Source organism: Colossoma macropomum, unplaced genomic scaffold (assembly GCF_904425465.1).
Source record: "Colossoma macropomum unplaced genomic scaffold, Colossoma_macropomum, whole genome shotgun sequence".
Taxonomy (NCBI): domain Eukaryota; kingdom Metazoa; phylum Chordata; class Actinopteri; order Characiformes; family Serrasalmidae; genus Colossoma; species Colossoma macropomum.
In genome coordinates, this window is record NW_023494797.1 from 3,401,666 (window position 1) to 3,414,942 (window position 13,277).

The 13,277-nt window shown below is 40.5% G+C and overlaps 1 protein-coding gene across 2 annotated transcripts in view; it reads left to right on the top strand.

Moving 5' to 3' along the window:
* Positions 1–12,846, top strand: part of tox3 (TOX high mobility group box family member 3) — a 65,821-nt gene extending 52,975 nt beyond the window's left edge. For both annotated transcript variants that reach the window (XM_036584044.1, XM_036584042.1), the window contains exons 4-7: positions 7,241–7,504; positions 7,684–7,908; positions 8,555–8,635; positions 10,339–12,846. In XM_036584044.1, the coding sequence (XP_036439937.1) occupies positions 7,241–7,504; positions 7,684–7,908; positions 8,555–8,635; positions 10,339–11,100 (1,332 nt within the window). In that variant the 3' untranslated portion in view covers positions 11,101–12,846. The remainder of the gene's footprint in view (positions 1–7,240; positions 7,505–7,683; positions 7,909–8,554; positions 8,636–10,338) is intronic.
* The last annotated feature ends 431 nt before the right edge of the window (positions 12,847–13,277 follow it).

Genomic DNA, 13,277 nt, shown 5'->3' on the forward strand with positions numbered 1-13,277 from the left:
GTTTCTTTTTTTCCCCCAACCCGTTCTTTTTTCCCTCTTTTTCTCCCCTTCTCTTTCTATCCGACCACCATTGTGACATATTGGGTCGGTCATAAATGAAAGATATTGATGCAGGCATGCAATACCTGTAATGAAGTCTCAGTCTGACCTTCTGCGTGATTGATTCTGTAATTTAGTTTTCTCAGCCAGTGCTTGAAATGAAATGAAATCATGTTGAACAAGTTTTAAATACCCACAGTGCAGGGACGGAAAGGAGGGGGGAGTCAGGTGGTTTTGTACTGGGGGGGGATTGTTGTTGGTTTGGAGGGTTAGAAACCGATATGAAAGGCGTGAGAGAGAAAGAAAGAGAGAAATACAGAGGGAGAAAGAGAGAAAAGGAAAGAGAGTACAGTGTAGAACAGTGAGAAAAGCAATTTGTCTTTGTCTCCATTCAAAATTACATTTTTTTTCCCTCTGTTTGGCTGAAGGAGGGGCTGTGGCAGGTACACATAAATGGTTGAAAAAATGAAACCTGGCCATGTTGGTTTTAAACGGCAGCGCTGGAGTGAATATGTGCAGAAAACTGATAAACTATCTTTAAGTGAACTGACCTTTTCACGCTGGCCAAAGTTACTGCCAGAATCATCCTTATAATTACCATATAGATGATTTCAACCCCCCTCCTCTTTCGCCCTCCTCCTCTACCAATGGAACATTTCCAAGAGCACTGTGAGGCTGATTGAATGGAAATTGAACTTGTTAACATTCTTTTCAGCGTGGAACAGCTCATACCAAGCTGCTTTTAATAAATTCGCCACCACCCCCCCTTCCCTGTTTCTGCGGGCAGTATCTTTTAAGAGCAGACCTGAGGCTCTCGGCCCATGACATGGCTCTTTAAAATTTCACTCCCTTTCCTTTGGAGAGTGAGAGAAGGAACTATTGGCGTTTTTCAAGCGCAGCTGTTGTGTTCACGAACACGAGTGTCAAAGAACCGTCCGTGTTATTGTCGACGGTGTAACTGCCTCTCTGGCGGTGGCTAGGGCTTTGATGAAAGAGCTTTGGATACTATTTGAAGTAGAAGCAAACAGTCATCGATCAAAGGTGACACAGGGTTTGACATGAATGTTGTTAAGTACTGCGTGGTGTCTGATTCCTTTAGGCAGTTTGGTTTAGACCTTTACTGTCTGGGTAACATATTTCAAGCTCACCAGTATCACGATATGAGGTAAATACCATCCTGGATCATGACAAAAACATGAGCTTTGCACAGCCTAAGTACTTTTAGGATACAAGATTTTCATCTTTTTTAAGCGAAATTCTTTCCTGGATATACATTAAAAATGCAGTTAAATGAGCTCTCAGTCAGCTTCTTAGTCATTAGAAGTTACAGTTATTGCTAGGAATAACAAATTCATGTTGTAAAATGTGTTTTCATTTGATCCCGAATTCATCTTCAAAAGTAGAAGTGGAGATTGTTTATTAAGATCTGAACTTGATGAAAAGTTGCTTATTATTTAAATAGTATGCTGCATGTATCTCCAGCATGGATGCCCAACATTGTTAATGGACTCTTACTGACCACAGTTCAGTTTCAGCACTACTCTAAAGCACCATGTACAGTTGTATGCAAAAGTTTGGATACTCTTAGTTAATTTTAATGCACAATTACTGTTTATTTGCTGAATTTCATGTATTGGCAAAAATTAAACAAAATGTGGCCTGTACAAAGGTTATGGCACATGTAACAATTTTATTATTGTTTATGTTAAAATCAGCAAATAAATAGAAAAAAATGCAGAAAATCGCAGTGTTTAAGTGGAGGATATGTCATTTCATTTTTACTTAGAAAACCAGCACAACATGTAACTTAACAGAGCTTGTTTAGACTTTTCAACTGACTAATTGGGTTAAATCCAGAGGAAGCAAAACAAACTGAGCTTTGTAGGCCCTTCCAGGACTCACAATGGAGATCACCACCCAAAGAAATCTAGGGCAGCCATCAGTAGCATTCTCTGTATGAGGAGCTGAACCTCTTAAAAACATCATCACGAATCAAGAGGAGTCAATAAAGATTTTCAGGATTTTTCGTGGCAGAAGTGGGTAAGATCGGCTGTCTGATTACTTGGGCTACATGTACACACACACTCACCCAGTCAGACACAGGAGGGGAGCACAGGACACATCTGGCCTCTTTGTTCTCTAGATAAGAAGTTATTTACAGATTTATAAAGACTATCAAAAGCATCTCCACACATACAAGCTGTGGCTACAGACAATATTCCAATCAAAATGCAAATGGCAGCAGTGCAGTGGGGACATGAATAAACAGATTGGTTATTGACTCGCTCCTCACCAGTCAGAACACTCTGACAAAAGAAGCCATGTACCTCCCTACCAATACTATTAGCTAATTAGTGCCTAGTGCTTATGCCTAGTATTAGCCAGCGTTAGGCATAAATTGTAGTGGTTTTTCCATTTCCTTTACCCACTGTTTTGCTTGCTGTTCATCCACTGGTGTATTACATATCATTGATTCAATTCACTATGTGTTGTGGGGCAGTCAAAATCAGTTATATTAATAATCGAGTAATCTATAATAATCATAAATCTTAATTTATACAGCACTTTTTATTTTAGTGACAAAATCTCAAAGTAACCACAGGCAGCATATATATGCCACAACACTATAGGCATATACTAGCTTGAACAATATACACTATATTGCCAAAAGTATTGGCTCATCTGCCTTCACACGCATATGAACTTGAGTGACATGCCATTCTTAAAACGTAGGGTTTAATATGATGTCGGCCCACTCTTTGTAGCTATAACAGCTTCAACTCTTCTGGGAAGGCTTTCCACAAGGTTTAAGAGTGTATTTATGGGAATTTTTGACCATTCTTCCAGAAGCGCATTTGTGAGGTCAGACACTGATGTTGGACGAGAAGGCCTGGCTCGCAGTCTCCGCTCTAATTTATCCCAAAGGTGTTCTGTTGGGTTGAGGTCAGGACTCTGTGAAGGCCAGTCAAGTTCTTCCACACCAAACTGGCTCATCCACGTCTTTATGGACCTTTGTGCACTGGTGCGCAGTCATGTTGGAACAGGAAGGGGCCATTCCCAAACTGTTCCCACAAAGTTGGGAGCATGAAAGTGTCCAAAATCTCTTGGTCTGCTGAAGCATTAAGAGTTCCTTTCACTGGAACTAAGGGGCCGAGCCCAATTCCTGAAAAAAAACCCAACACCATAATCCCCCCCTCCACCAAACTTTACACTTGGCACAATGGAGTCAGACAAGTACCGTTCTCCTGGCAACCACCAAACCCAGACTCGTTCATCGGATTGCCAGACGGAGAAGCGTGATTGGTCACTCTAGAGAACACATCTCCACTGCTCTAGAGTCCAGTGGTGGTGCTTTACACCACTGCATTCGACACTTTGCATTGCGCCTGGTGATGCAAGGCTTGGATGCAGCTGCTCGGCCATGGAAATCCATTCCGTGAAGCTCGCTATGCTGTTCTTGAGCTAATCTGAAGGCCACATGAAGTTCGGAGGTCTGTAGCGATTGACTCTGCAGAAAGTTGGCGACCTCTGCTCACTATGCGCCTCAGCATCCGCTGACCCTGCTGTCATTTTACGTGGCCGACCACTTCGTGGCTGAGTTGCTGTCGTTCTCAGTCACTTCCACTTTTTTTATAATACCACTGACAGTTGACTGTGGAATATTTAGTAGTGAGGAAATTTCACGACTGGACTTGTTGCACAGGTGGCATCCTATCACGGTACCACGCTGGAATTCACTGAGCTCCTGAGAGCGACCCATTCTTTCACAAATGTTTGTAGAAGCAGTCTGCAGGCCTAGGTGCTCGGTTTTATACACCTGTGGCCATGGAAGTAATTGGAACACCTGAATTCAATGATTTGGATGGGTGAGTGAATACTTTTGGCAATATAGTGTGTGTATATATATATATATATATATATATATATAAACATATATTGTTAATCTGGATTTAATAATACCTGTGTAGTGGGTGGAATTGGATAAGTCTAAATTGGGGAGAAAATAAATAAATAAATACCATGTCAGGCTGGTATTCCTAATATTCTCTGGAATGCTTTTCCTAAGTTTAGGAACTATATAAAAAAGTGGTCTTCCACCAACTGAGCTGTAAGTGATCCTAGGAGTTTGCAGTAGCTGATCAAAGTGGTCTGGACAGGCTGTAATACTTCAACAGATTTTTCCTTTTTTGCATCATTTGAAAACTCTGTGTACTCCTTGCATTGGAAAAGAAGCAGTTCAAAATTACTTAGAAAAAAATGTTACATTAATTTCCATTACAAATTAATAAAGTTTTTTCTTCTCCTGTAAAATTTTGAATAATTTTGTTCTGATAGTGACAATATGCTGGAGCTAGGCCATTAAGAATTTTATATGTCATAAGCAAGATCTTGTAGTCAAAGCGAAGCTCAATCTACTGATTATTTTTATGACACTGAGCACTGAAAAAAAGGCCAAATAATATGACATGGACTGCACAATCACATACTATGTATAGCCTTTCAAAGATTCCAAAATTCTTTACTATAGGAAGATGAACGAGGAGTCCTTAATTTCAAAATTTATAGTACAGTGCAAAAGTCTTAAGTACATTATTTAAAAACATTTATCTCTGCAGTGTGTTTTGTAAAAGCACTATGTAATCATTAGAATAGATGCCAATAAAAATTAATACAATAAAAACTAAGAATGATTTCTTGTTTCCAAAAGAGTTGTCTTGTAAGTTAGTTTGAAGAAAGAAGTTTGATTCCAGACGGCCTCCAGCTGTTTCCTGGATTTGTTAAATTCTACCAGCAGCACATTTAATGAACGTAATGAAAACAAATACAGGTCTTCCTTGAGGAGAGGCCTGGAAATGGTTAGACAAATGCATTGACATACATAAAGTCACCATTTATTATATTATTTGTATGGATTCTAATATTAATGTTTTTTCTCAGCAAATAAACACTTACTTCTAAGCGTTTTAAGTAATATTTTACTCAGGTGCCTGAAACATTTGCACAGACCTGTATAAAAACACTATGTGCATCTAAATGAGTGGGTTTCTTATTTTGCAATGGAGTTTAGTGAATTGTGACAGGCCTAAGGTTTTGCATATCTGCCTTTATTTTCTCACACTGACAGCATTCCTGCAGTTGTGTCAGATATTTTGAAGATGACATGTCAGTGTAGTAAATTACTTTATGTAATATGATCAGAAGCCCACTGTTAACAAGCCCTGACTCTGACTCAGTGAGCTTCAAACGTGTCTGTGATATACACAGCTTTTTCCTTCCATATGGCGCTTTCCTACTGTACAGCCTGAAGAGAAGTCATTCCTTTTACTCAGTGTTTGGTTGCTGTTAGGTGAGTGTCACCGCTGGGACAGTGCTGAAGAGTTATTACACAGATGGTCGGAGCTAATGAACGCGGCATGCATCTCTCCCTCTCTCTCGCTCCTTTTTTTGCAGTCTTTTTTCGCCCTTCTCTCATAGAAATGCTCTAAAGCTAGAAACTTTATTACTCAGTAATGACTGTATTCAAACACTTCATCATCATGTCATATTAACACTGTAATAAGTGCATTTAAAGGCACGTTTTGGTTCTGCATTTCCCTTTTGAAATACAAACACCAGCAGAGAGCACACCGATCTGGCACAAGGACAAGCAGAGGGAATAAAAGATGGCGAATCCAATCTGCGTGTGTGAAAAGGTGTTAGAACATTGTTCTGGAGGACAGGGTTCCATGCAATAAGGCCAGGTGCAAGACTTCATGATGTGTTGACACAGGAGGAGATTGAGTCAGAGTCTCTGCATAGCAAATGTTGAGTAGAGGGAGAACGTGTATGTGTGCGAGAGAAAGTATAAAGGAGTGGAGAAATAAAGAGACAGAATGATAATATGAAAGAATATCACCTTGTTGTCCTCAGAGGCTGTTTTTGTTTGGTTTTGTGCCAGCAGTTTTTTTTTTTGCTCTTTAATCATGTTGCAGTATGAGACTGGCAGCTGCTGTAATTTCCCACTCAGTTCAATCAATGCAAAACACTTTATATCCCCCCAGAACTGGCTGCTCCCATATACACACTCTATCAGCACACACACGCTCACAAAATGCTGCCATAGCTGGAATATCATTCAAAGGATAGAAAAAAATATGAGGATGGCATGGTATTATATTCAGAGAAAGAGAGAAGCAGAGAGAGAGAGAGAGGGCCAGCGACACGTTTCAAATCTCATCCCAGCCGGGTGATTTATAGACTTGATTATACAGAAATATTTTCCCCTCTCTTTGGCAGTCAAAGTGTGATATATGAAACCTGCCAGCCGATAGATTTTCATCGCCAAACATGCACCGCCGTATCATTTTGTGCCTACATCACCAGCTCAAGCGCGAGCCATAACCTTCAGGATGTCTGACTGCACTGAAATGTATGGGATTTTTATTTGGCCACTGCTGAAATGCACAGCGACTTACTAGAGTAGTTATTCTACTTAATGTGATTTTGTGGCTTTGCAAACTCAATGGCTTCCCAGAAGACTGGTTACATTCCACTGGCAGAAGCAATATCTCACTAGGTTCTTTTTGGCAAGTGGATATTATACTATTTGAGTGACAACCAAAGCATGTGTTCTGCTCGTATTAATCAAGTTTTCACATGTCTTCTTATGTCTATTTAGGATGCAATCTTAGAATGTTTATATGTAGTGCAGTGTTATCATGAATACTACGATACAAAAGGAATCACAGTTGTAGTTGCTTTTTATTTGATATACTTTTTGCATTTTTGTGGCAACCCTAAAGTTTCATTCAAGATGACTTAGTAGTGATTCGATTCATTTATGGTATTTTGAACTTTTTTCATATTTCTCATAGGAAATTAATTGTGATTATGTCTCTGAAATGGTAATTTTATAGAAGGAAAAAAAACATTTCTTAATATTAATGTATAAATGAGATTTTTTTTTTCATCATAAACTTTACAGGCAGTGTAAAGGGCAGCTAGTGTTTCCAGCATGATTATTGCTTTTCTGCATTATTATGGTTGGGTGCTTTTATTGATGTATATATGCTGAGTAGATTGACACTGGTTAGCTAACATGTAATATAGCCCTATAAAATATATCCTGGGGTCTTAAAATCAATAAGATCATTAAAAACATCAGTCAGTGAATATTAATTCCAGTGTGTGCTAAACATTTTGCTGTGCGTGTGTGTTGCAGGGTATTGGACATTCTCAGTTGCGCCAGTACCCCCCTAACCCCACCATGGTAATGCGTTCAATCATCAACATGAACAGCCCCAATGCTATGATGTCACGCAGCCAGCTGACCACCATTAACCAGTCGCAGCTAAATGCCCAGCTAGGCCTCAACATGACTGGACCAAATATCGCCCACACCTCCCCGTCCCCACCTGCCAGCAAGTCGGCCACGCCCTCTCCCTCAAGCTCCATAAACGAAGATGATCAGGACGATGGAAGTAAAGTGAGTGACCTTAAAAGGCATAACCAAGTACTGAAATAATAGTATACAGTATCTATCTGTGATCCTTTCAGTTACTTAAAGAGACTCAGTTCTTTTTCTGAACCTCGCTCTTAGACCAAAATTGTAAATTAAGTAGATTTCAGAAATTCATTCTCCTATTTTATCTCTCTCTTTGACAGATTGGCGAAAAGCGCCCGGCCCCAGATGCTGGTAAGAAACCCAAGACGCCTAAAAAGAAGAAGAAGAAAGACCCGAACGAGCCTCAGAAGCCTGTCTCGGCCTACGCACTGTTCTTCAGAGACACTCAAGCAGCCATCAAAGGCCAGAACCCCAACGCTACATTTGGGGAGGTCTCCAAGATTGTGGCCTCCATGTGGGATGGCCTAGGAGAGGAACAGAAACAGGTACAGATAAAAAACAGACAGCTGCATTTGTATCATTTTATAATAAACCAGGGTCTGTAGGTGGGCCTTGTGTGGGAGATTATATGGTTCACAGAACTAAGGAGAAAGTGGAAGCATGGAACAAGGCCATGTCTATTAAAACAACATGTAAAACTAGCTCCCCTTATGAGGGCATTTGGTGATGGATCTTTTGCCAATTTTATCAGCCTCTTCTTACTCCAGGTGAAGTATGACCTTACATATCACAGTATAAAACTCCATGTGAGTGCAAAGTTTTGACTTCAGGCAACAAGTGAATTTGGCTGCAGTTTGGCCTTTCACTGTGTCAACATTTGTTAAAGCTTTGAAAAGCTTATATATTGTCATATATTTTTATCCTGAGATGCATATGATCACAGAAATGCAGTTTATTGATGGCAAATTATCTTTCTATCTACACTTGTTTATAAGAAGCATTTTTCTCTTAATTCCAACCATCACAAGACCCTGTAAAATGAATGGCGGACACCTTCACAGCTTTGCATGGTTGGCAGCAGTCGTTTACACCGTAGACTTTAGCCTCCACTGTCTTTGCAGAGTACTCAGCAGATGAAGCCTTTGTTAATTACCCGCTCCTCACACCTTGCTGGTTATTTCGTCACTCCAGGTTTACAAAAGCAAAACAGAGGCGGCCAAGAAGGAGTACCTGAAAGCCCTCGCTGCTTACCGTGCCAGTCTGGTGTCAAAGGTGAGATTTGCTTCCCCCTCTCGTTCTCTCTCCACAGTAAAGGTGCAATGATAGCAGGTCGTAAAACCAGCTAATGAGTATGCCTCATTAATTCCCAGGATCTGCCTGCTAGCCTGTAGCATTTGCATATCTGATACTGCCTGCTAAATTATTTGCTTATATTTGCATACTTGATCGTCTTACACATGGTAACATCTCACTGCTCCGTGCTTGCTGCGTTCTCTGTTTTTTCTTCCCTGAGAACTTTATGAAACCAATGAGAGATTAAATTGAAGGCATTAAAGCAGGTCTGACAAGGAAGACTGTAATTGAATTAAATCTCAACATTGTAGTTAAGGAAAGACCAGATGAAGAAGACTGCGTTAAATACTTCTTGCCCCAACCAGAATACATTATGTGTGTGTCAAGTTAGGCATTATGCATTATATTTTTACACTATACACCAATTTTACTAATTAGTTAGGATGCCCTGATACCACTTTATCCCCTCCGATACTGATACTGATACAAATGTCTGATCCTTAATTATCGTCAGAGTACCAATATTAATTCTGTCTAGCCTAACTACGTCAGTGGTGCTTATAAATACTGATATTTATACCATTACACTTTTTAAAGTAGTAAAAGCAGTCTTCTGTATCACAAATAAAATGTGTTAACCTAGAATGAATGGCATTTAATGGTTGGACAACTTCATATTTGAATAGTTTCAAAGCTATAAAAAGTCACTGTGCTCCTTGGCATGGTTTATCATTAAATACTTTAAATGTGACGTACTGAAATCCTTGCAGGTCTGAACACTGGCATTTTGCAGTGAGCATTTTTACTACATCTAGTGGCGCGCAAGCAAGCATGGCTAGGTGGCATGTGTGTGTCAGAAATTGCTTTGTAGTATTAGTATTCTGTTTCACCGATACTGGTTTTAAGTGCCAGTATCGGTGCAACACTTCTAAGTACTTCACTGTCAGTAAGCAGAAATGACAAGTTATTGTGCACTTCCTTACATCATTGAATCACACCTGAACAAATCATTTTAACCTAGTAGGTTAGAGTTAGATGGATGGATGGATAGATACTTTATTGATCCGGAAGGAAATTTAGCAAAGTTACATAGCCAAAGTTAGCTACAATTTAAGAGTTACTGAAGGTCAAAGATATCAATCTCAGATTTCTACAGCGTAGCAGTCATTTCACTTGGTGTTTTTGGCCATTTTGAACATTCCAGAACTGCAGTGGCCACTGCTGTGGAACCAAAAAGGGTTCTTTTGAGTGGTGCCATACAAAACCACAAATTGTTCCCCAAAGAACCTTTCAAAGGATGGTTTGATCTTTAAAGAACGTCTATTTGAGATAAAGTTTAAAGACATAAACGTTCTATACCAATGAAAAGTTTTTCCTGGTACCGTATGTCAAAGCCAAGAACCATTCAGAAACCTTTACTTTCAAGTGTTCATGCACAAAAGGTATCTGGAACACTACAAAATTCTTTGATTGAGAGTACACAGCATCTGTTTATTTTCTGCTGTTCTTGTTCATTTAAATGCAGAAGTTTCATCATGGCTCTGTCTAGTCAAATCATACTGCAGCCTCTTCCCTTCATAAACACTCATTTTTGCTAGGACTGGTGAAATGAGATCTGCTGCAGGATAAAATGAAATACAAACACACTCACTCTCTCTCTCTTTATCTGTTCTCTTTCTCAGGCTGCGGCAGAGTCAGCTGAGGCGCAGACCATCCGTTCGGTGCAGCAGACCCTGGCCTCCACCAGCCTGTCCCCGGCCCTAGTCCTGCCCTCCCCGCTGTCCTCACCCATCTCACAGCACCCCTCTATGTCGGCCTCAGCCCAGGCGCTCCAGCAGCAGGCCATGCCCCGGGCCATCGCCCCAAAACCCCTGCAGATGCGAGTGGGTAGTAGCCACATTGTCACCTCCGTCACGGTGGCCCATCAAAACATGGCACCTGGCGTCCAGTCGCAGCTCATGGGCCAGATGGGGGCGGGTGGGCCACAGCCGTCTCAGATGAGCCCCCCCATGCAGCCGCCGCATGCCGCAGCCATGCAGCAGCAGCAAATGCAGCACCACTTGCAGCACCACCAGATGCAGCAGCAGCAAATGCATCACCAGCAGATTCAGCAGCAGATGCAGCACCAGCATTTCCAGCATCATCTGCAGCAGCAGCTGCAGCAGCATCACATGCAACAGCAACAACAGCAGCAAATGCAACAGCAGCAGCAACAACAACAACAACAGCAGCAGCAGCAGCAGATGCAGATGCAACACATGCAGCAAATGCAGCAGATGCATCAGATCCATCAGCAGCAGCACCAGTCGCAGTGTTCACCCGTGCAGCATTCGCCCGCGCCGGCCCACTCGGCATCGCTCGGGAGCCCGCCGCCGGCCCCCCAGCCTCACCCTTCCCAGATCCAAGCCCATGCTCAAGTTCTCTCGCAAGTCAGCATCTACTAAACCCCCCAAATCCTACAGAGGAAGATGTTTGTTAATAAAAAAAGCACCGTTTCAGAGTTGCTTTTTTACAAAGTTGCACTTAAGAAGTGTGTGAGAAATAAGAATGTTTTACAAAAGAACTGTCCTTTGTTCTAGATGGATACCCCGACACATGTAAAATAAAAAAAGGGGATGAAGGGCCTTGCCGGGACTTTTGTCTATAAAATAGGCAGAGCCTATGGTGAGGGATGGAGTGCCTGGCCGTAGTTCATTTGTGTGCGTTTTTTGGTTTATCTCAATCATCGAGGTTTAAAGACTTTCAGGACAGAATCAGAGGTGAAAGTTGGATCAGCCACAGCGACAGATCTCTATGTTTTTTATTTAACAGCAAAGCTTTATGTACAAATTCACTGTTTTTGGTTAATTCCCTAAGGATCGCAATGGAATTTTCAATGGAAATTTTTTTGACCGCTTTTCGTAATTCAGAGGGATGGATGACTTCAAAACGGAAATTGTAAACTGCAAAGGGAAGTCACCTCTCTCTGGCCAGCCTGTCAGTAAACTTTAACTTTCTCCTGCTCCTGCCTACGTTTCTGTAGATGAACCTTAAAAAACATCATCAGCGCCTCCAGAGAGAACAGAAACAAAGGGAACTGATATGGGAATTTACTATTTTTCTTTCTTTTTCTTTTTCTGAACAGACGTGCTGCCACTGAGCAGTTACTGACATCATGTCTCAAAACTTACTCTCGACCCTGCTGTACATGAGCTGAGAGGAGAGGGAACTTCTCCTTTAACGAGCTTCTTCTCAAAAACTGGCTCAAATGTGTGTATAAATAGCACTCCCCCCAAAAAAAAGGAAAAAAAAAAACTTCTATGTATTTGTATTTACCTCAAAACTGAATTTAAATGAATTTAAATTATGTTTCCGTTTTGTTTTGTTTTCATTTTGTGTAATAAAAGTGCATATTTTAAGGCTATTTTAAGAAGAAATCGCAAAAATTCAAATATTCAGGCCAATGGTTTAATGATTAATGTATTTTTTCACTATTCCTTGACACCGCAGACTTATGTAAAGAGAGAAACAGAGAAAGAAACCTTAGCAGGGACATTTTACAATGTCAAAGCTAACATGGAAAAAGGAAGTATTTTCTGCCAGCTGTAAAGAAAAATGGTGATAATGAGAGAAAAAAAAAAAAAACAAAACAAAAAAAGCAAAGGTGTACATTTTTCATATCGCCTGTTGTAAAGTTTTAATACGTGAGGCTTTAATTCAGAAGTTGGTAAGCTGACCTGTGGATTGCTCCATCACATAGTGCATCTCTGCTCTTTTTCTACTTTTTTATGAGTTCCAATAGCAGCGATTCATTTGTTTGTATTTTTGCTTACAGATCAAATCATCTGCTTTTAAAACCTGTCCATAGAATAAAACACATTTCAGTAGACTCAACTGGCTTTCGAACCCTTACTAGGAACGTTAATCTAAAGCAGCTTTGTTTTGCCATTGCAGAAGAAAAAAAACAAAAAAAAAGCAAATGAAGAAAAGACATTCCATCATTAATATGATACTAGCCATAATTTTGTATGAAGTATTACACTTCTGTGTGTCTCGATGTTTGCAATTAAAAATAACAATCACAAATATTTATTTCAAAAAGAATCGATTCATTTCAAAGATTATATTAGCCATACTTTTGTATGAAATATTTCCTCGATGTCTCCTTGTTAGCTATGAAAGATTCAAAAATAAAGACATCCCTACTTCAAGCATTCAGTTCATTTCAACTTTGGGAAAGACGTTAATAAAAATATGGGAAAAAGATCAGTCCATTTTTTATACAAGCAGGACTTGAGGTTTGATTGGGTGTGACCATTACTGGGAATCGCATTATGGGGGAATGTCCTTGTAAGTGCTGCATGGGCTTCAGATAGGATGGGATGCTGTGTGTGTGTGTGTGTGTGTGTGTGTGTGTGCATGCAGGTGAAATTGGACATGTTTACAGTGTGTTACCATCACTTGTCTCAATAGCAGTGACATTCTCACTGACCCTTTGCTTGGATATAGCTGCTTTCTTCCTCAGCCCCCCACTCAATAGCTACATTTCTAAGATGGCCCCAGGGGCTTCTCTCTCTCTCTCTGTCTCTCTCTCTCTCTCTCTGTCTCTCTATATGCACTCCCTCCCTCCTTTTCTGCTTGT